This window comes from Camelina sativa, chromosome 3 (genome assembly GCF_000633955.1).
Source record: "Camelina sativa cultivar DH55 chromosome 3, Cs, whole genome shotgun sequence".
Classification (NCBI taxonomy): Eukaryota; Viridiplantae; Streptophyta; class Magnoliopsida; order Brassicales; family Brassicaceae; genus Camelina; species Camelina sativa.
In genome coordinates, this window is record NC_025687.1 from 27,858,650 (window position 1) to 27,880,884 (window position 22,235).

At 37.0% G+C, this 22,235-nt stretch overlaps 4 protein-coding genes across 4 annotated transcripts; 2 read left to right on the plus strand and 2 right to left on the minus strand.

The window, feature by feature from the left end:
* Positions 2,647-3,396, minus strand: LOC104778407. Its single transcript, XM_010502850.2, has one exon. It carries the CDS (start codon positions 3,241-3,243, stop codon positions 2,842-2,844), a length of 402 nt encoding a protein of 133 aa, XP_010501152.1. The 5' UTR covers positions 3,244-3,396; the 3' UTR covers positions 2,647-2,841.
* LOC104778408 (protein NDH-DEPENDENT CYCLIC ELECTRON FLOW 5) lies at positions 3,633-5,014 on the plus strand. Its single transcript, XM_010502852.2, has 3 exons — positions 3,633-3,993; positions 4,079-4,713; positions 4,789-5,014. Exons 1-3 carry the CDS (start codon positions 3,756-3,758, stop codon positions 4,981-4,983), a joined length of 1,068 nt encoding a protein of 355 aa, XP_010501154.1. The 5' UTR covers positions 3,633-3,755; the 3' UTR covers positions 4,984-5,014.
* Positions 5,186-9,395, minus strand: LOC109125125 (probable LRR receptor-like serine/threonine-protein kinase At1g56130). The gene is made up of 4 exons (XM_019241140.1): positions 9,302-9,395; positions 5,827-6,061; positions 5,649-5,736; positions 5,186-5,539 (listed from the first exon to the last, which is right to left on the minus strand). The coding sequence occupies exons 1-4, from the start codon at positions 9,393-9,395 to the stop codon at positions 5,186-5,188; spliced, it is 771 nt and encodes a 256-aa protein (XP_019096685.1).
* Positions 13,802-14,986, plus strand: LOC104778409. Its single transcript, XM_019241144.1, has 5 exons — positions 13,802-13,837; positions 13,918-14,097; positions 14,202-14,301; positions 14,377-14,767; positions 14,859-14,986. Exons 2-5 carry the CDS (start codon positions 14,009-14,011, stop codon positions 14,984-14,986), a joined length of 708 nt encoding a protein of 235 aa, XP_019096689.1. The 5' UTR covers positions 13,802-13,837; positions 13,918-14,008.

Genomic DNA, 22,235 nt, shown 5'->3' on the forward strand with positions numbered 1-22,235 from the left:
TTCTTTTTGGGTGGAACATGATGAAAGGAGTAGAAGGTGATGAAATGCACAAGATTTGATTTATACATGCACAAGAAAGGAGGCGAAACCACAAGCTTTTCTACCATGTATATATATATATTGTTATTGCTCTCCATTATTGTCTTCATAATGCGAACTTTGTGAACTTTTTGACCTTTTTAGATTCTCTTTTTATTTTTATTTTGTTGGTAAATAATTTACGAGAAATAGTAAAAATAATGACTTAAAATTTTTTTTTTGTTACAAACTAACTTGTTGCACCCACACCTAATTTACAAATTTGGTGTCATTGTTAGTTAGACAATTTTGCCCCTCTCCTCTTTCTCTCCTCATTTTTTCTATTTTTTTTGTTATTAACACTTTAAATGGTTATTATAAAACAAATTATATATACAATATATTATGATTATATATTTTATACATTTTAAGATATATATTGCTATATTTTTGACAAATAATATATCCACAATATTGTATCCACAAATAGTTATCGGACAAATATCTTATCCACAAATTGCACTATAACCCCATATGTTTCGATATGGATACATTGTCATAGTCACCTGAATTGATGTGTATTACTTCTATTCTGTATGAAGAAACACAAGTAACTATCTATTAACAATACTGCAATTGACTACCCACTTATCATTGAACAAATGTTCAACGACAAATAGATACGATATTTGTCCACATGGATAACTATTTGTGGATACATTATTTGTCAAACTTATCCAAATGGATAGCCCAGATCGAATTTCATATAATCTAAAAGTGATAAGGAAAAAGATCTAAAGATTTCACCTTCTCAAGATTTCCACCATTATTGGAATGGTTTTTAAAAACTTTATAAAAGGATGTTAGAGAAAAAGAGAGAGAAATATAAATAAGCTTTTCTGTTTCAAAGAATGAGCAAAAACAAAACAATAAAGAAGAAAATGTATTGTTTGGTTGAATAATAAGAGAGAAAGATAGAGAGAAATAAAAAGAGAGAGAAAAAATAGAAGGGTTACAAGGAGTGAGAGGTAATATGTAATTAAACTTGGGAAAGGTATATGAATAGTAGAAAGTGTGTGTGAATGTTAATACTTTTAGAGAAAGTAGGTGTGGGTGCAAAATTCCCTACAAAGTATCAGGAGACGTGCTTTTTATACCATTACCAAGCTCAATACTTTTCTGATGATATACATGTAATTCTACGTGTATTCACTATAGATGGGTGGAGATGTATGTATGACATGATTGGACATGATCATGTGAATGGATGTAAGTATTTGTCTTCATGGAAAGACTGTTAAGACATGTGACTCTCTCTTTTTTTTTTTCTCTCTTTTTGTTGTTTCTCTTCTTCTTTATCCTGGTGAATCACAGACACTAATGCAAGAAACAAAGGTGAAACTTTTGAATCCAATTTTGACAAACATATGTGTTCAACCTTTTATTGTTTCACACTAAAAAATACACTTTTTTTTTGGTATGACTGTGGTTATACACTTCTATTTATATTAGGACTATATATAATATATCAATAGAAAATCAGCTTATTACTTCTCAAAATTATGTTTACTATTGACCACAAAGTACCCCAACATATTGAAAAATGAAGAAGGCAAATATGGGTCATATAATATTTGGACAAACAATTAATTTGAATTTGTCTACATGCATATTGGACCTGAGTCTTAAGCAATAAACCAACTCTTATACTTGGCCCATATAGAGACATGCCTTGGTAATTTTTAGACCACAAACTGAGATATAAACACCCGGGTGAGATCTATTGTTTGATTTACTGCGTTTATAAACTGAATCTTTAACAGTGATCCGGTTAACAACAACATTTATAAAGTAGCAAACTTATGGAAAGCCGGCGCCTTAACAAAATGTTCTAAGAAGATTTTAACTCTATTTCTCTCTAGACAAAAACCTCAGACCAAATCACATGAGGGTGGAGGTGCGAATAAGTGGAGTGTTTGTGTAAGGATTCTGTCATCCTTTTAAGACAAAACTAGTTCTGGTAAGCAGCCATAAACTAACTAATCACCATTATATGAATAGTGCATATATACTTGAAAGAAATATTAATACTTTAACCAAGTATTAGCCCATGTGCAAACATAACTTGTAAATGAAAACTTTATAATGCAATTTCTGTTTTGGTAAGTCATCATTATACAGTTGCTCAACAAATTTGTAGACATATGAGTGATGCTTTCACATTATAAGTAGCAGTTTCACTTGCATGTATCATCATCCTATCTCGTTTTACTAATAAATCAAATTTTGAATACTACAAGAAAACTGCAAAATAAACACTGTTTATTATTAAAAAAAAAATGGTTCAATGTTTAAATTGGTTATAAAATTTGAGAAACAAGGGACATACATGAAGAGTTAAGAAAAAGCAGACAATTTGGTCTAACAAAAGTTTATGTTGTGACCTATCAAAAACACACAACAAGTACTTGTCTCTCAAGATTTCCCAATCTGAGGAAAACTTGGTGATTAGATTCATGATCCTAAAATCTGAGTGTCTAAAAATGTCTTATTAAGGAAACGACAGTTAGACAAACATTACTAAAACTTTCTCGCACAAATCAGTCTATTAAGAACACAACACCAAATCTAAACACAAAGAGTAGGGAAAGTCTAATAATTTGTATATATGATTCTGTGTTTTACAACTCATAAACAAGAACAAAAAAAAAAAAAGACTGTAACTTTCAACAAACAGGGGCAAATCACCTAATCCCATCAAATCACTTCATAAACCCCAAAAATATTAAAATAAAACTATAAAAAAGAGAAAAAATAAAAATGTCAATCTGAATGAGAGTAATGATCATAATAGTCATCATCAAACGACGAAAGAGATCGATCATCATCATCATCATCACCATCAGAATAATAAACACGATGATTATAAAAATTATTATGATCAAAAGCAAGTCGATCATCAGCATCAGCATCCGATGAAGAAGAAGAATCAGAATCAGATAAAGTCTCGTAGGTGTAGGAGTAGAAAGAATCTTGAGAAGGGAGACACATGAAAGTCCATAAACAGAGAACGAAACGGCCCAATTGATTCACCGGGTAGCACACAGCTATGTCAAGAAGCTGCTCTGTATTGATCCTCTGCGACGACGGAACCCTCCATATCAGCTGCCACGTGTCGGTAGAGACTTCTGCCACCGTCATAATCGTCGCACTGTTGAACACCATTACCCAAATTCTCTCTCAGAGGGCTGCGTTGTTGAATTGGGTGCGATGGCTTCCTTTTTTTTTTTTGGTTGGTTACGATTTTGACTTTCGTCTCCGAGCCGTTTCTTGCTTTGCGTAAAGATTTTGTTGGTTTTTTTTTTCGCAAGTTGACCGTTTTTTTTTTTTTTTTTTGTACAACAACCAAAAAGATATGTTATTCAATTTGGACCTCAAAGTTATGGGAAATCATTCGAAAGTTGAAATCTTTGAGTTGCAAAACCAAAACCCAGTTTTGATTTTGTACTTTAGAACCCAAAGTTAAAACCTTTTAGACATAACTAAATTTGTGGTTTTATAAGTTTCAGGGTTGTGTCCAATATTATAAGCCCAAACCATTTACTTGCAACTGGTAGAGTTGGAGCCACTGAAAATAGCAAACGGTCATTTGAAGATAAGGCCATGTTGTGAGTGAGTGTTTGACTTCTTTCTTTCTCCATGGCTAAGCTCTGAAACGTTTTCAGAGAGCCGTAACAATGGCTCTGCTTCATTCTATGAATGTTCCACATAGCAATTTTCCTTTGAGTAGATCTTCAAAGATTTTTTTGAACTCATCTTTTCCTTCTTTGCCACTTCAGTTTAATAAAAATGTTAAGCGATTAGAATCTTATCTTCCACCATCAGCTTCAGCAGCAGCTTCACCGGCGTTTCCGATTGACGTTGAGTATCTCCGGAGAGAGTTCTCTGGCCATGGAGCCACTTTTCAAGATTTCGGTATAGTATATAATTTCTCTAGTTTCAGTCTTACAAGTTGGATTACAAATAAAAAAAAGGCTTTACAAATTTGATAATGGGGCAGGTGAGACATGTATTGCTAAACTAAAACTGGAAAATGGGAGTTCAGCCAATGTTGTGTTGTCACGTGGGATGGTAACTTCTTATAAAGTCCGAGTGTGGCACGGTGGCAAAGTGGAGCTTCTCCACACATGGGTCGAACAAGAGGAAGAAGATGTAGTGATACGAGGAGGTGTTTCATCTGCATTTAGTTCATCAGATTCTGATGAGATCATCAATGATTGGAGACTCCATGGGATCAGTGGAGATTTAAAGGATTGTGTTCAAATGGAGCTGAGACGAAGTGACAAGATCATTAGAGAGATTGAAATGAAACAGATCATAAGTCTGAGAGAAGAAACACTTAGCATTGAGATTTTTGTGACAAACAAAGGCAGTTCACCAGTTAGGCTTAAGGGTTGTTCACTTGTAAGTTATTTGACAGTGAGCACACCAGAAGCTACATATGCAGTTGGGTTAGAAGGTTCGGATTTTGTTGAAACAACGCCGTTTCTACCTCGTTTTGGAGTGGATCAAGGCGAGGAAGAAGAGGAAAGATCCGGGTTTGGTGGGGAAGAAGAGAGCAACTACAAACAGTTGAATGAAGAGATGAGTAGGATTTACACATATGCTCCAAAGAGTTTCACTGTCATTGATAGGGTAATAAGATTTACATACTAACTTTTCAATTCACAGTTTATTTGTCGATTTAATGAAATGGGTTCATTTCCACAGGGAAGAAGAAACTCGGTGATAGTGGGAAGAGAAGGGTTTGAAGAAGTGTACATGTACAGTCCAGGTTCTAGACTTGAAAGTTACACAAAGTCTGCTTACGTTTGTATTGGACCATCTTCATTGCTAAGTCCAATCTCTTTGGAACCTGGTTGTGTATGGAGAGGTGTGCTACATCTTAACAATCCTAATTCCTAAGGCGTTTTCTATATATATAATAATAACTTGATTGGCTAACTAAAAAGGTTTCAAATTCTTCTAACTAGAAAATCTATTATTTAACTCCACAAGCGGACAACCTCATTCGGAAGAGCATAAAACATTATTGAAATATGTTAATAGTATCCTCATATAATCACATACACAAAGGTCTATATAGATAGATCGAGGTGAAACTTTGTCATCTCCCCTCATTGATCTTCACTCCGTGCATTGGCTTAAAGTCGCCGTCTCTGGGCGTCACAAACCTCGTGGAGGAGAATGAAGAAGCGCTTGTATCTTTAGTTTGAAAGGTGCTAAAAGAGGAGCTTGAGGAGCCATCAACTGTCCAGTCGGTTAGGTAGCCTGGCTTAGAGGTTACATCACTGACCTCAACGTCCCCTGAAAGCATGGCCACCACTCTTGACATTGGTGGTCTCAAGCCAGAAGATGCCTGAATGCAAAGTAGAGCAATTCCTATCATGCGTTTCACTTCTTCCATGTTAAATTCAGTCAGCTCCTGATCGATTAGGTCACCTTCATGGCTTTGCTCGTGCTGATTCCATGCCATTTAAAAATGTATAAAACTAACAAGAACGTACCCAGTCCAGAAGATATTTTTTTTCATCATCCAGGCTCGTATCATAGTTTTTCCTTCCACTCACTAGCTCAAGAGCCACAACACCAAAGGCATACACATCCGTTTTCTCTGATAGTTGTCCAGGCATGGCATACTCTGACGCAAGATATCCTCTGCATTAATTGGTACAAAACCATGTGTTATATAAACCTATAGTATTGTTACAAAGAAGAAAATTAAGTGGATGGTTTGGGGATACGTACATGGTCCCTGCCACTTTGGTACTCATGTGGGTATTACTATCATTGTATAGCTTTGCAAGCCCAAAATCAGAAACTTTTGGGAGCAGCTTAGAGTCAAGAAAAATGTTGCTGGCCTTCACATCCCTATGTACTATGCGATCACTCGCCTCCTCGTGGAGGTAGGCTAGACCTCTGACAACTCCCAGACATATCTCGAAACGGGTTGGCCAATCAAGATGTAAATTCTTTTCACCTCCTGCAACATCCCAAAATCAGCTTGGCTGTGAAGATATTGTGATGACTGGTTTTATAAGATGCACAAAATTGAAAAGTCCATCATTAAGGGAGAGACTGAAGCTGGTTTTAAAAGGAGCATGGATTATAAAACTCAATCACCAAGGGAGAGATTGAAGATGTTGTGTTGACTGAAGTTTTATAAGGTTTAGAACATATGGTGAAATCTCTAATAAATCTCTAATAAGTGATACATCATAGATGTCTCAGTGATGGTACAACAGTTAAGACAAAGACAATGGACAAAGCTGATACAGAAGATGAAGTATTAAGTTGATTCAAGTACTGGTACATCAGACCTTAAGTAGCGCTTGGTGATCGTGCTGACTCAGTGATTGACACAAAGCAAAGAAGAAGATAAGGTGTTGAATCAAGAACTTTGCAGTTAGATGTATCAAACGTCTGAATCAGTTCTTGTACTAGGCCAACGTTAATACAAGAAGTACTACAAGAAGCTGATTTAAAGAGTTTGAGTACATAAGCTTACGGCCGACTTGGACAAGCCAAGTGGCGGCTGCTGAGCTGGATGGACATCTTGAATAGAAGATTCAAGATGGATCATGGAGAGAAACTTTCCTATTTGTTGTATAATAGGAAAATTGTCAATCCTAGGGGTTGTGCAATTGTTAATCTCCCAATTTCTATTTGTTGTATAATAGGAAAGTTGATAACCCTAGGGGTTAGGCAATTGATATAAATACCGAGAAGGCGCTTCATGGNTTGACTGAAGTTTTATAAGGTTTAGAACATATGGTGAAATCTCTAATAAATCTCTAATAAGTGATACATCATAGATGTCTCAGTGATGGTACAACAGTTAAGACAAAGACAATGGACAAAGCTGATACAGAAGATGAAGTATTAAGTTGATTCAAGTACTGGTACATCAGACCTTAAGTAGCGCTTGGTGATCGTGCTGACTCAGTGATTGACACAAAGCAAAGAAGAAGATAAGGTGTTGAATCAAGAACTTTGCAGTTAGATGTATCAAACGTCTGAATCAGTTCTTGTACTAGGCCAACGTTAATACAAGAAGTACTACAAGAAGCTGATTTAAAGAGTTTGAGTACATAAGCTTACGACCGACTTGGACAAGTCAAGTGGTGGCTGCTGAGCAGGATGGACATCTTGAATAGAAGATTCAAGATGGATATGGAGAGAAACTTTCCTATTTGTTGTATAATAGGAAAATTGTCAATCCTAGGGGTTGTGCAATTGTTAATCTCCCAATTTCTATTTGTTGTATAATAGGAAAGTTGCTAACCCTAGGGGTTGGGCAATTGATATAAATACCGAGAAGGCGCTTCATGGAGACTTGCGCGCTTCAAGGTAGTTTCAAGAGATGCACACAAGATGTGTGGTGTCCCTCCATCAACAAGATATAGAGATCTTTTGATGGTATTCATCTAGAAAAGAATGGTAGGCATAATAGTGCTTGTATCCGCAGTTGTAATTGCTATTTTGTTCTAGTGGATTTGTTCTAGACTAGGTCCCGGGGATGTAGGAAAAACCGAACCCCGTTAACAAAGCTTGTGTGTTATTTACTTTATGCTTATACAAACGCGAAGTAGATGTTAACAAAACTTAGCCACAAATATAGGTTTTCAATTGGTATGAGAGTAGGGCTGGATAGAGATATGTTCTTGTTTCAGGTATGGTCCTGGATTTGTGGCTAGAAGGAGAAAATTGAAGCGAGCAAGAAGGAAAGAGATTGATGGTTTTCTTCGTCAGGCGTCAGCGAGATTTTTTTTTCTACTCCCAAAGAGGCGTAAGAAGCACTGAGTTTCCTGACAAGATAATAATCGTGGCTATGGCTATGGAGTTTTCAGCCTAAATTGGGAAGTAAAGCAATATCTCCGTTCTGAATATTTGCTGGGTTTTCTTGGAAGAAAGAGAAAACCTGATTCAATAAAAAGCAAAGTATTGAAGGGTTGTTCACCAAATAGAGGTTCTCTCGTTGTTAGAAATCGGAGTTAGGTCTTGGNAAAAAAAAAAAAAAAAAAAGGCTTCAAGGTGTAGAAGATGGTGAAGAAGGGTTGAGAATCTCTCGATGAAGAAGCAAAGAGGTCGATTCCATGAAATTAAAGGCTGAGAATTTCTAATCTCAATTCAAATTGAAGAGTTTTTTTTTCTGATAGTAAAGCTCGCAAGAGAAGTGGATTTTTGATTGATGGTGGTAATTACTTCCAATAATCTGTGTTTGAAAGGAAGTTTAACAAAAGATAGATGCAACTATGGGCAGAATACATAAGAAGAGAGGATATGAGCAGAATTAAAGGGAAAAGATAATTGTTCTAAATTCCAGGAGATCTCAAGAGCATAATTCATTAAGAGACTGGTAACAAGGAATAAAGTGCTCTTGGTTTATATAAAAGCTTTGATGGTGGAGTCATGTGTAGTCAAAACGATGTTTCTTTTCAAAACATCAATTTGGAATCAAGTTAAAGTTGTAAGGTTTGATGGTAGTCTACTCAGAACTAAGATATATGGATCTCGTGGTGTGGTACTTCAAGTGAAAGACATTGGGTTGAGCGAGGAAAGAGAGGGAGTATATGAAGATTCTAAGAGAGCTCATGAGTTGATTAAGGGGAAGCTTAAAGATGATCGTTAGAGTTTTGGAGCTGAATTTGAGCTTGACAGTGATTTGGGGATTTGGAGAGGCATAGTGTTTGAAGTTGGGTCAATGAAGATGAATCACGAGACAACAAAATGATTAGCTATAGTTTTTATCTCTAAAGCTACGTTCATTAGAATGAGGAGATTACATAGGCTGGCTCGTTTGGTTATGCTTTGAGTTTTGATGGTGAGAAGCTAAATCTCTTCCCTTGCAATTTGAAAAGGACAAGAGCTTGTTCATATTCTTGTTCAAAGCAAAGAGGAAGGGGTTTTTGTTCTTGATACAGCTAACAATGGCTCTTGCCATGAGAAAAATTGATGAATAAAGGATGAGCCTATGTAATATGGTTCTTAAGGATGTCCATGTGCTGGTAGAATGATCAAGACGAAGTTTGATACACCTCTTAATCAAGAAAAGAAGCTCAAAGGAAGGATAATGAAGAAAGTTTCAGGTTTTGAAGGCAGTTTTCAGTATCATATTTGACTCTTTCATCCTCATTTGTTTTGGCTACAGACCTTGGATTTTAGCTCTGAAAGATGCTCTGAAAAGTTGAGAGCGAGATCTTTTTAAAGAAGTAAAGATCACCTTCTGGTTCCATTTGGTTTGACAGGAATTTGATCTCAAAGTTGACTGCTCGTAGCATTGTTTCATTCCGGACCTGTGTTGGGATTTTGGCCATAACTCTCAAACCGTAAATCGAAATCGCAATCTGTTTTATCCTGTGCCTTCGTATGGCTGTTTTTGATATCCTCACCAATTTTCTTAATTTTCTGGGTTGTTGTGCTACTCCGTTTATGCTCTGCATCAAGACTGCATCAAGATAGATGAAGAAATTTAGGAGGTAGCAAGTACATGACAAGATTTGTTGGATGTCACTGGCTGTAATATGTAATGAAGAAGAGGTCTCAAAACTAGAGTTTTCTTCAGAATGTGTGTAGGAAAATTCAGTGTTGTTAACATCATCAAAGGAGAGAAGATTTTTCTGTAAGGCAGAGAAAGATAACAAAAATCTGTTTCAAGATAGCAACTTCAAGAGAGGGTTTGGAGATCCCAAAATAATCCGATCATGCTGAAACTTTGTGGGAAGCTTGATGCTATTGCGAACTTGAGATCCAACGGTTGGATTGAAGTTTTGACGGTTGGTTTGTGATTTATTCAAGCATCTTCAGTGTTTCCAGCACAGTTTTATTCTGAAGTTTCAGTTTTTACCAGTTCCGGTGGTGATATCAAAAGGAGGACCAAATGAATACAGAATGTAATGAAGCTTATGAAGTTCCAAAAAGAAGATTTGTCCCTTACAAGTGTCAAATAAAAGACTGTGTGGAGCCTTCATTCTGGTTTTAAAGAATCATGTGGCGGACAGAGTTAGGCGTTCATCATCAACATAATAATGTGGTTCCATTGTCGGAGTTTGATGTGTCTGCAGAGTTTTGTGCTCTTTTGTGTTAGAAAGGAGTATCTTATGATGAAAAGAAGTGTTGTTTGCAGAAAGTATGAAGAAACAAGTAATGTTCTGTTTCAGGATTGTTTGAGGCTATATGGCTGCATGAGACTGGATGAGATCTTCTCACAAGGATGAAGAGGATGTTACTCGTGTAAAGACTGCAAGAGGGATGTGATTGTTGCAAATCATTCATACGTGTCAAATATAGCAGTATGTTTTCAGTCTAGAGAAGCAATTCAGGGAATGAGTCTCATGGGTTTCACTACAAGAAAACACGGTTTTTCCAACTACAATCGGCGACTAAATGCGTAGTCGTTAAATTTAGCGACTATTTTGCGACGAATCATATATAGTCGTGAATTAATCGCTAATTTGCGACAAAAATATTGAGTCGCTAAATTAGTCGCTAAATGGCGACTAAAAAGCGACGAAGTAAGGAAGTTGTGAATGTTGTCGCAAAATAGGCGCTGATTTAGCGACTAATTTTGTAGTCGCTCGTGTTGTCGTAAATTTGGCGACTATTTTGCGGCTTATGCGGTGGGTCAAAATTTTGTCGCACATTAGTCGCTAATTTAGCGACTGATTGTGTAGTTGCTGTTTTGTCGTAAATTTGGTGATTATTTTGCGACAAAAGTTTGCGACCCGCCACATATGTCGCAAAATAGTCGCTAAAAGTTAGTTTAAAACACGTTTTTAGCAATCCGGAGTAGGTGTATCTGTATTTGGTGACTACGTGATATTGTCACTTTTTAGTCGCTAAATATACCTATATAAACTGAGCTCACCAAACGTTTTTCTCACTCACAGAAACACACTAAGCAACACCAAAAAAAAAAACGAGATCATAGAGATTTATAATAATGTCAGGAAGTTACAATTATAGTAATTTCCGGGAGTGGATGTACAAGAGGATCGATGAGGTGACGGGAAATTTTACAGAAGAGTTCAGAGCCGGGATGGAGCAGTTCATGCAATTTGCAAATAGCCAGCCTTTTGCACAAGAAAACAGGGGTAAGTTTTTTTGCCCTTGTAGTAGGTGCAAAAACGAGAAGCGTTTTCTAGGGACTAGAATTTGGAATCATCTTTTTAGTTATGGGTTTATGCCAGATTATTATGTTTGGTATAAGCATGGGGAAGAAATAAATATGGATATAGGAACGAGTACTGTTGATCCGACATTTATTAGTGGGAGTGAGGAAGTGGGTAATGTAGTAGAAGATAGATATGTGGATATGGTGAATGATGCATTTCCTTCTAATGTGGGTTTTGATGATAACTATCAATGGGATGGGGGTTATAAGAGTGTAGAAGAACCAGTACTTAACCATTCAAAAAAATTCTATGACTTGTTAGAAGGTGCAAAAAATCCAATATATGATGGTTGTCGTGAAGGTCACTCACAATTATCTTTAGCTGCTAGAGTTATGCAAAATAAGGCAGATTATAATATGAGTGAAAAGTTAGTGGATTCAGTATGTGAAATGTTGAGTGATTATTTACCAGAAGGAAACCAGGCTACGGGTTCTCATTACGAGACAAAGAAATTGATGCGCAATTTAGGACTCCCATATCATACAATTGATGTTTGTATAAACAATTGTATGTTATTCTGGAAAGATGACAAAAAGGAAGAAAAATGTTTGTTTTGTGATGCACCAAGATGGAAGCCTAAGAATGACCGACGCAGAACCAAAGTACCATATAGTCGTATGTGGTACTTACCTATTGGTGATAGACTGAAGAGAATGTATCAGAGTCACAAGACTGCAGCAGCAATGCGATGACATGCTGAGCACCAAGCAAAGGTGGGAGAAATGAGTCATCCATCTGATGGAGCGGAGTGAAAGTATTTTCAAGAACAAAATCCTCAATTTGCTGAAGAACCCCGTAACGTGTATCTGGGATTGTGTACTGATGGTTTCAATCCATTTGGGATGTCTCGTCACCATTCATTATGTCCAGTGATATTGACGCCATATAATCTACCCCCTGGTATGTGCATGGATACTGAGTACTTGTTTCTTACAATTCTAAATTCTGGTCCAAACCATCCGCGAGCTAGTCTTGATGTCTTACTCCAACCTCTTATTGATGAGTTAAAATAGTTGTGGTCTACTGGAGTCGATGCATACGATGTGTCCTTGGGCCAAAATTTCAACCTAAAAGCAGTACTGATGTGGACGATAAGCGACTTTCCTGCGTATGGCATGTTATCTGGATGGACAACACATGGTAAATTATCTTGTCCAGTTTGCATGGACGATATAAAGTCTTTTTATCTACCTAATGGAAGGAAGACATGTTGGTTTGATTGTCATCGGAGATTTCTTCCTCCTGATCATCCTCTGAGGAGGAATAAAAAAGACTTCCTGAAGGGAAAAGACGCTACAAGAGAGTATCCACCAGAGTCCTTGACCGGTGAGCAAGTTTATTCTGAGCGCTTGAATTCTGTAAATCCACCAAGAACCAAGGACGTCGGTGGAAATGGTCATGAAAGGAAGATGCATGGATATGGAAAGGACCATAACTGGCACAAGGAAAGCATTTTATGGTCGCTACCGTATTGGAAGGACCTTAATCTCCGACATAATATTGATGTGATGCATACAGAGAAGAANCCAGAGTCCTTGACCGGTGAGCAAGTTTATTCTGAGCGGTTGAATTGTGTAAATCCTCCAAGAACCAAGGACGTCGGTGGAAATGGTCATGAAAGGAAGATGCATGGATATGGAAAGGACCATAACTGGCACAAGGAAAGCATTTTATGGTCGCTACCGTATTGGAAGGACCTTAATCTCCGACATAATATTGATGTGATGCATACAGAGAAGAAATTTTTGGACAACATAATGTACACTCTTATTCGTGTGAAAGGTAAATCAAAAGATTCCGTCATGTCAAGATTCGATATAGCAAAGTTCTGTTCTTGGCCACACTTACATCTTGATAGTAGGGGAAAAGCACCTTTCCCGCCCTATACATTGACAGACGAAGCTTGAAAAAGCTTATTGGAATGTGTGAAATACTCGGTTAAATTCCCAGATGGCTATTCGGCAGACTTAGCTAGTTGTGCTGATATGGAAAATGGAAAGTTTTCAGGCATGAAAAGCCATGACTGCCATGTTTTCATGGAGCGGTTACTTCCATTTATCTTTGTAGAACTCCTTGACCAGAATGTCCACCTTGCGTTATCAGGTATATTAATTAATTATTTAAAAAATTGTAACACAAAACAAGTATATATAAATATATATGTATATTTATATGAAGTGAGTAAAGGTTTCTCCGTAATTAATGTGATGAAGTTTGAATAAATATAATATTGCAGGGGTTGGAGCATTTTTCCGGGACTTATGCTCAAGAACTTTGCAAACAAGTCGACTTCAAATTCTAAAACAGAACATTGTTTTAATCCTTTGCAATTTGGAAAAGATATTTCCACCATCCTTTTTTGATGTGATGGAGCACCTGCCTATACATCTTCCCTACGAAGCTGAACTGGGAGGCCCTGTCCAATATAGGTGGATGTATCCTTTTGAAAGGTTTTTCAAAAAATTGAAAGGAAAAGCAAAGAACAAAAGATATGCGGCAGGATCAATTGTTGAATCATATATCAATGACGAGATTGCTTATTTCTCTGAGCACTACTTTGCTGCGAACATACAAACAAAATCAAGGTGAGCAATTAAGAGTAAATATTTTTAAAGTGATATTTAATTTAGTAGTCATAATAATTATTTTTTAATTTTATGGTCAGATTAACAAGATTTGATGAAGGTGAAGCGTTTGAATATCATGTCCCTGGAGTACCCTCTATATTTACTCAAGTTGGCCGTCCCAGTGGAGAAATGAATGAAATATGGCTTTCAGGTAATGACTATCGTTGCGCACACGCATATGTTTTACGGAATTGTGACTATTTTCAACCAATTGAGAGGTATATAATTAGTTACATGTCACACGTTAGTTACATTTTAAGATATCTAATTTCACTATATTTTCTCATATACATTTGTGGTGATCTGGTCTTTCTATATTTAGTATGTTCGAGGATTATATTTCGGCAAAATATCCAGGACTTAGCGAGAAAGAACTCTCCTTGAAAAGAGCTGATGAATATTATTCATGGGTTAAACAATATGTATGTTAAATAATTTTTCGTGATATTCCTATTTTACTTATTGTTATTATTTAAAATAACGGGACTTATATGCAGGTTACTTATTGGAACGCCTCAAATCCATTTCCTACTTGGGTTCAAGAAATTGTCCATGGACCTTTGAAGAAGGCTAAAACATGGCCAATGTATTTTACAAGAGGTTATTTGTTTCATACAGAGAATCACGATGTTGGACGAAAGACATGTAACTATAGGATCTCTGTTAAAGGGGAAAATTATGTGAATGCATCTGATGCTGCAGATTTCTACGGGACATTAGCTGATATCATAGAACTTGAGTATGAGGGGATGCTTGGGTTGAAGATCACACTATTTAAGTGCAAGTGGTATGACCCTGTTATTGGTAGAGGCACTCACAGAAGTAATGGTGGCGTTGTAGACGTTCTTTCATCTAGAAAGTACAATAAATATGAACCATTTATTCTAGGTATGTATATAAATTTTCACATTAATTATATATTGTCACTATCACATTTATATATAATATGTGTAACCTTTACACGTTGATTGCAAAACAGCATCTCAAGCCCATCAAGTTTGTTATATTCCGTACCCATACATAATGAAACCGAAGCATTTGTGGCTCAATGTTCTAAAAGTAAATCCGAGGGAAANCAACTCCAGGATGAGACGATGCAATCTCTAACTGCCCTGCTTACGATGCATGGCCGTGAGAAGTTTACGACTGTTCTCTCTCCCATACTNTTTCTGGAGAACCAACTCTTTTTCAAACAGAAACTGATGATGCTATATTGATCACTACAATTGAAGATGTCATAGTAGACAATTTGGAAAGGGGAGACCCAATAAATCTAGATTATGATGTTGCAGACGCGGAACCTGAAGATGAATTTATGTGTAATTTATCGTCTTCGGATGATGAAGAAGAAGACGACGAAGAACCCTGATATGTAAAATAAATTATGTATAAGATATGTAAAATAATTTACTGTTTAATAAACATTTGGGGTTACTCGAACCCAGGTCTGATGATTTTAATCAGGGTACATTAACCATCTGAACTAATTCTTTTTTTGTGTATATAAACAAAACGTATTGCTTATATTGTGTAACACTCCTCTTATATTTTGGGCAAAAGAAATTTGGGCCCAACAACATTTCTATCTGATCCATCAAAATCGATCTGAGACAAACCTATTCCTAAACCTAAACCTAAAACATTCGATCTCTCCTTCTTCCTCACTTCCTCATCTCCTTTTTCGATTAACCCTAAATCAATCCATCAATTCGATCCATCACCTTCTTCTTCAATCTACCTTCTTCTTCAATCTACCTTCTTCGATACATCATCATTCTTCCTCAATCTAACCCTAACCCTAAACTTTCTTCGATCCATCTCCTTCTTCCTCAATCGATTTATCTTCTATGTCGTTGAATCCTGCTGTTAAGAAAACAAAAAAAGAGAAAGGTTGCACCCAACCTTTCTCAGAGAGCCGGACCCTCTAACCAACCCCCACCCGTCGTTAGAAGACCCAACCCTCTTCCACCTCAGTACAATTTCACGCCAACGGCTCGAATTCCTTCCCCATTCACGCCCCAAGAGCAACAATATTTCTGGAACTTCCCACCGCCATAGACGCTTTTCCAGAACTCAGCCAATCAAGTTCCCGATCCGCCCATTTCGACACCTGTGGTTCAGAACAATACTGCTCACATGCCGGAGGATCATCTGCTATCTCCAACGCAGCACTCTCATGGTCATAGTCAACAACCGTCTTCTCAAGGTAACAACTACGAGCCTCAACTCCAGGATGAGACGATGCAATCTCTAACTGCCCTGCTTACGATGCATGGCCGTGAGAAGTTTACGACTGTTCTCTCTCCCATACTGTTGGAGAAGACGACTTGGTAATGTTTCTAGCTTTGGTTTGATGTAGAATTCGATTTAATTGCTTTGGTTTGGTGCAAGCAATTGGTTTGTCATACTTAGGATGTCTTTGGTTCTCATATTTTGCGGATTGAATTCTTTTGTTGCTTTAAATTGGTTTGTTTGATTGAAAGTTTCAATCTCGTTGCTTTCAATCTGTTTGTAAATCTCATCGCTTTCAATCTGTTTGTCAATCACATCGCTTTCAATTGGTTTGTCATTCTTATTGCTTTCAATTCGTTATAGTAGTGTATGTGAAACAATTGATGCAATATAATCTCTTTAGCATACATTGATTGATTATTATTTTTTTGTTTGCTTTATAACTGTTCTGACTAACTAGCATTGTTTACATGTGTGGAGGTTTGATCGGGACAAAAAAGGTCAATTTGTTCAGAAGATTACCAAGATTATTACAAACAAATTCGATGGTCCATATTATACTTGGACTTGTGTGCCTCCCGATCGAAAAGAAAGATACTTCATGGAATTTGCGGTAAGAATAGTACAATGTAACATGTTTTCTACTTGTGTTTATTGCTTGTTTTCACTAACTTCACTAACATAATTCCTTCTCTTTTTTTGTTATGTAGAAAACTCACACCTGGGATCCATTGATAACAGGAACCGTTCAAGAACATTTCAACACCATCTGTAACCGTCGGATGAAAGGCATGGTTAGCGATGCAAGGACGTCTCGAATTAAACCTTCATGGATTGAAGGTACTCTCTGGCAAGAGATAGTTGATAATTGGGATACTGAAGAACAACAACAAAGGAGTTCAACCTATTCCAAATGTCGTTTGTCTGACCGTAATGGTCTAGGTCTTCACATCCACTTATCAGGACCCAAGTCATATAGAGAAATCCACGATGATCTGGTTAAGTCATTTCTAATTTGTTAGTTACATTTATATCCTTTCTATCTTTAAACACTTTCATAACCATTCTTTATTTTGTAACATTGTAGGAAGAAGAGTTGGGAAAAGAGGTCAGTATGGGTGAAGTTTTTTTCAAAACACATACAAAGCCGGATGGTTCTTATGTGGATGGCAAGGCAGAGAAAATTCATCAAGCTTATCAGCAGAAGTTGCAAGAGAAGATGGCTGAGCTTGAGGCAGATTCAAGCCTTTCAGATGGTATTTCACATCGTCGAGAGCTCACCACCGATGAATTTACTGCCATCTTCCTTGAGGTAAAGTACCATTTCTATTCGATCATGAATTTGTTTTGCTCTTTATTTACAGTTTTTCTTTTTGGTAAAAACAGTGCACTGAGAAGGATTCACGAGGAACTCCTTATGGTCTTGGAAGCCTCAAAGCTAATCTTGGCAAGGGCAAGCAACAATCACAAACTGAAGCCTTTCTTACATTGCAAGAGCAACTCAAGGGAGCCCAACGACAAATTGAAATTCAGGCGATTCTCAATGCTGAAGCTGCTGCTCGAGAAAAAGAGACTGTTTTCCTTGTGGCTGAGCAAAAGAATGAGATCAAAGAGTTGTCGTTGATGGCAAAGTTTATGCGCGACACTAATCCAGCCTACTTGGAGTTTATAGCCTCTCAATCAGCTGAGGAGGACAATCAACATTCACCAACAACATGATCAACTCCAATATGGTTCCTATATTCTCTTAACTCATGAACCAAGTTCTTTTTTTCAGTTTGTATGTGTTATAAACTCTTTCTCTCTTTGGTTTTGGTTTGATTTCTGTTTTGGACTAATGTATTTTCTGGTTTCAATAAAATTATGGTTATTTATATAATGTGTTTTCATTAGATTTTGGACTTGTATATTATGTTTGTTCTCCATTTCATTAATTTCAGGATTAAAATCAGGATTACTATCAGGATTACAGAACAATAATAACCAGTTAATTTTATTGTTTTCTAAAACAAAGTTGTCGTTATGTAGTCGTCATTTAGACGGAACATTGTCGCTAGGTTGTCGTTAAATAGTCGTTAAATATGACGACTATTTAACGACAACCTAGTATTGCAATTTTATTCATGTAACAAAGTCGTAACTTCGTCGTAAATTATTCATCATATTTAACGACTATTACACGATAACTACTAATATAGTCGTACACTAGTCGTCAAATTGTCACTAAATTTAGTTACTACATAACGACTACGTGACCAAAATTTACCGACAACAGTGTATAGTCGTTAAATACCGACTAATTAACGACCAACTGTATTAGCGACAAAATATTAGCTACAACAGTGTATAGTCGCAATATAGTCACAAATTTTCAATCAACGACTATTTAGTGACTATTCCTACAGTGGCCAATCGCCTGTTTTCTTGTAGTGTTTTGTTGTATGATGTCGACGGTTGAAACATCCGGATATCTAAAGCATCATGATCTTCACGAAAAAATCACAGATTTTATCACTACTAAAAGAAGGTTTATAGAAGTGTCATGAGTTCCGAATTGGTTCGAGACTTTTCTTAAGAAAGCTGTAGGAGGTTAAAGTCTTAGAAAGCATTTTGTTAAAGGGGGAAATACTGATGGATGCTGGTGAGTAAGCTGCAAAAATCGGTTAAAAGACAAGACCATTGAGATAGAAACTCAGTTTGAAGACAAGGCAGTTGAAACAGAAATAGTTGCAGTTTAATGATACACAAGAGTGTTTTGTTTTAATACGTGAGCAGCCAAGCATGGGACAAATGTGATGCATTCGTGTAGGGGGAGTGTTATCCACCCTGTAATTCATGATGGATGTTGATCTTGGTTGTCATTTAAGCATGAGAGATTTGCATAAGAAGAGGAAGAATATGCCCCAAAAAGTATATGAAGAAGGAATACAAGTCTGCACCAGATGTCATAATATGGTCTAGCTCTCAAACACAATTAGAGGCAAAAGCAGGGGGAGATATCGCACATTGGAATGGGGGAGTTTTCTGATCTGGTTTTAAGGACTTGATTTGAAGAATGGGTCTTGAGGACATGAACTGAATTAAAAGAAGTTTCAAGAATCTGCAAATTTTAAGGTAATTCATGATGTTAATATAGAAATCTCATTGTATCAGTTCATGTGAGATAGCTACAAGAAAAGCTAGCAGCAAGTAGTGCACAGAAAAATATAAAAGTTGATATTGGTTGCTACAATTTCTGGTGGAGTTTGTGTTCGAGATTTTTGTTCATATGGATTCAGAAATCGATTATGAGGTGCAGATGCTTATGTCACAATTTCAAGGAGTATTCAAGGTTGCGCATGAGAAGGGATCATCTCAGGTTACCCAATTTCTCATGAATAAGTTTTTGAATTGTTCATGCAAATAAGTAGAGTACTCAAGGCTAAGAAGTGATGAGCAACACAACAGAGGATAGTTGCAGGGCTGCAGAAATTGCTTCCAGTAAAACAAGTAAAAGGAAATTCAAAGTTTATGCTCAGAAGATGGGTGCATTAAAGGCATGTTTAGCAACTGGTTAAATTCAAGACTGCGTAAGATGCTATGAAAAGTTGAAGCACTTGAGATGGGTGAATTAAGATACTTGTTAATTGTTTTTAACTGAGTTTGCACTCAAGCTGGGGGAGAAGAGAACATCAAGTTTATTGTGAGGTAAGAGCAAATATTATGGGGGAGCTCTACTAGTCATTAGAGATTAAAGAATGTGCTTGAGTATCAAACTAGCTTTACTAGTGATTAGAGATTAAAGAATGTGCTTGAGTATCAAACTAAGTTAAAAAGGGGGAGAATGAAGATGTCATGATCTTTCAAGAGTAATACATGATGTAGCATAAAGTGAGAGATTGAAGGAGATTTAAAACTCAGTCATCAAGGGAGAGATTGAAGATATTGTGATGACTGGTTTTATAAGATGCACAAAATTGAAAAGTCCATCATTAAGGGAGAGACTGAATCTGGTTTTAAAAGGAGCATGGATTATAAAACTCAATCACCAAGGGAGAGATTGAAGATGTTGTGTTGACTGAAGTTTTATAAGGTTTAGAACATATGGTGAAATCTCTAATAAGTGACTGTAATGGATGAGACATGGATACACAGATACATCATAGATGTCTCAGTGATGGTACAACAGTTAAGACAAAGACAATGGACAGAGCTGATATAGAAGATGAAGTATTAAGTTGATTCAAGTACTGGTACATCAGACCTTAAGTAGCGCTTGGTGATCGTGCTGACTCAGTGATTGACACAAAGCAAAGAAGAAGATAAGGTGTTGAATCAAGAACTTTGCAGTTAGATGTATCAAACGTCTGAATCAGTTCTTGTACTAGGCCAACGTTAATACAAGAAGTACTACAAGAAGCTGATTTAAAGAGTTTGAGTACATAAGCTTACGACCGACTTGGACAAGTCAAGTGGTGGCTGCTGAGCAGGATGGACATCTTGAATAGAAGATTCAAGATGGATATGGAGAGAAACTTTCCTATTTGTTGTATAATAGGAAAATTGTCAATCCTAGGGGTTGTGCAATTGTTAATCTCCCAATTTCTATTTGTTGTATAATAGGAAAGTTGCTAACCCTAGGGGTTGGGCAATTGATATAAATACCGAGAAGGCGCTTCATGGAGACTTGCACGCTTCAAGGTAGTTTCAAGAGATGCACACAAGATGTGTGGTGTCGCCCCATCAACAAGATAGAGAGATCTTTTGATGGTATTCATCTAGAAAAGAATGGTAGGCATAATAGTGCTTGTATCCGCAGTTGTAATTGCTATCTTGTTCTAGTGGATTTGTTCTGGACTAGGTCCCGGGGATGTAGGAAAAACCGAACCCCGTTAACAAAGCTTGTGTGTTATTTACTTTATGCTCATACAAACACGAAGTAGATCTTAACAAGACTTAGCCACAAATATGCGTTTTCAGGCTGCAGAGAATCAAAGGGTAAACTAAGTACTAATCTTTCTGCCGATCATTACCAAATAGTGCTTGATCAAGACTTCCATTAGGGAGGTACTCATATACGAGCAAACGATGATCTCCTTCATACCAACACCCGTAAAGCTTTACTAGGTTGCGATGCAGAACTGTAGAAATTGTTATGATCTCTGCTACAAATTGTCCCTTTCCATGTCAAGATCCATCCGAAAACACTTTCACCGCGATCTCTCTTCCATCACTGAGGTTTCCCTATGAATCAATGTGTTAAATCATAACAAAAACACATTTGGTATGGGACCGGGCTTACCTTATAAACAGACCCAAACCCTCCCTCTCCAAGCTTGTTTGAGGGATCGAAATCTTGAGTATCACTTTTAAGTTCATAGTAAGTAAAAGTGTAAGGTTTTATGTCCGTACTAAGCAGCTCTGTAACAAAAAAAAAAGTTATAAACCAATTTGAAAGATGATATTAAAGCTCAAGGGCCTTGTAACTTGCTTGTGACATGTATACCTTTATCAACTGTGTAGCGCTTTTTGCCTTTTCGGATGATGAAGATAATTACGCCCGCAAAAAAGATGCTCAAAAGTCCTAGGCCAAGACCAGCACCCACAACTGTACCAGTCCTATACTTTTTCTTTGATGGTGGCCTGTTAGCTACAGTTGGTGTAAAATCTAAACAAGAATATGTAACACTTGGGCATCAGGTGATGTAAAAAAAAGAAGGAAATAAAAAACAAAAATTCGCCAGTTGTGGTACCTGGTTTTGCACTGACAGCCGATATTAATGGCCCATAAGTACCCATAGTAGGAACACCAATTGATCCTTTGCCAGCCCATAAAAGATGAATTTCAAGGTAATTTTCTGATACATTTGCTTTATAATCTTTCTGAACACCTCCGACAGTAGCGTCACCACCAACTATTCGGCGTATATCAAAATCCTTTTCAACAAGTCTTCCCTGGAAACATATACGGAGCTAGGTTTCAACTTTTCAGAATTCAGCAGGAAAGATTATTAGTCACACCAACAAGTTAACTTGTAACGCCGTAGGGGGCAGACCTGGACATAAATGTCAAAAAGTCGTCTTGCTAAACCTTTCCATGTGTTAGAACCAATAATCTGTATTTCAGCAAACTGAAGTGTTACGG

Coding starts and splice junctions, on each gene's coding strand:
- LOC104778407 (XM_010502850.2), bottom strand. CDS start 3,243: ATGGTGTTCAACAGTGCGACGATTATGACGGTGGCAGAAGTCTCTACC.
- LOC104778408 (XM_010502852.2), top strand. CDS start 3,756: ATGGCTCTGCTTCATTCTATGAATGTTCCACATAGCAATTTTCCTTTG. Junction 3,994..4,078: donor AGCCACTTTTCAAGATTTCG/GTATAGTATATA, acceptor ATAATGGGGCAG/GTGAGACATGTATTGCTAAA. Junction 4,714..4,788: donor GTTTCACTGTCATTGATAGG/GTAATAAGATTT, acceptor TCATTTCCACAG/GGAAGAAGAAACTCGGTGAT.
- LOC109125125 (XM_019241140.1), bottom strand. CDS start 9,395: ATGGCCAAAATCCCAACACAGGTCCGGAATGAAACAATGCTACGAGCA. Junction 5,737..5,826: donor ACCAAAGTGGCAGGGACCAT/GTACGTATCCCC, acceptor CAATTAATGCAG/AGGATATCTTGCGTCAGAGT. Junction 5,540..5,648: donor GTGTTGTGGCTCTTGAGCTA/GTGAGTGGAAGG, acceptor GCATGGAATCAG/CACGAGCAAAGCCATGAAGG.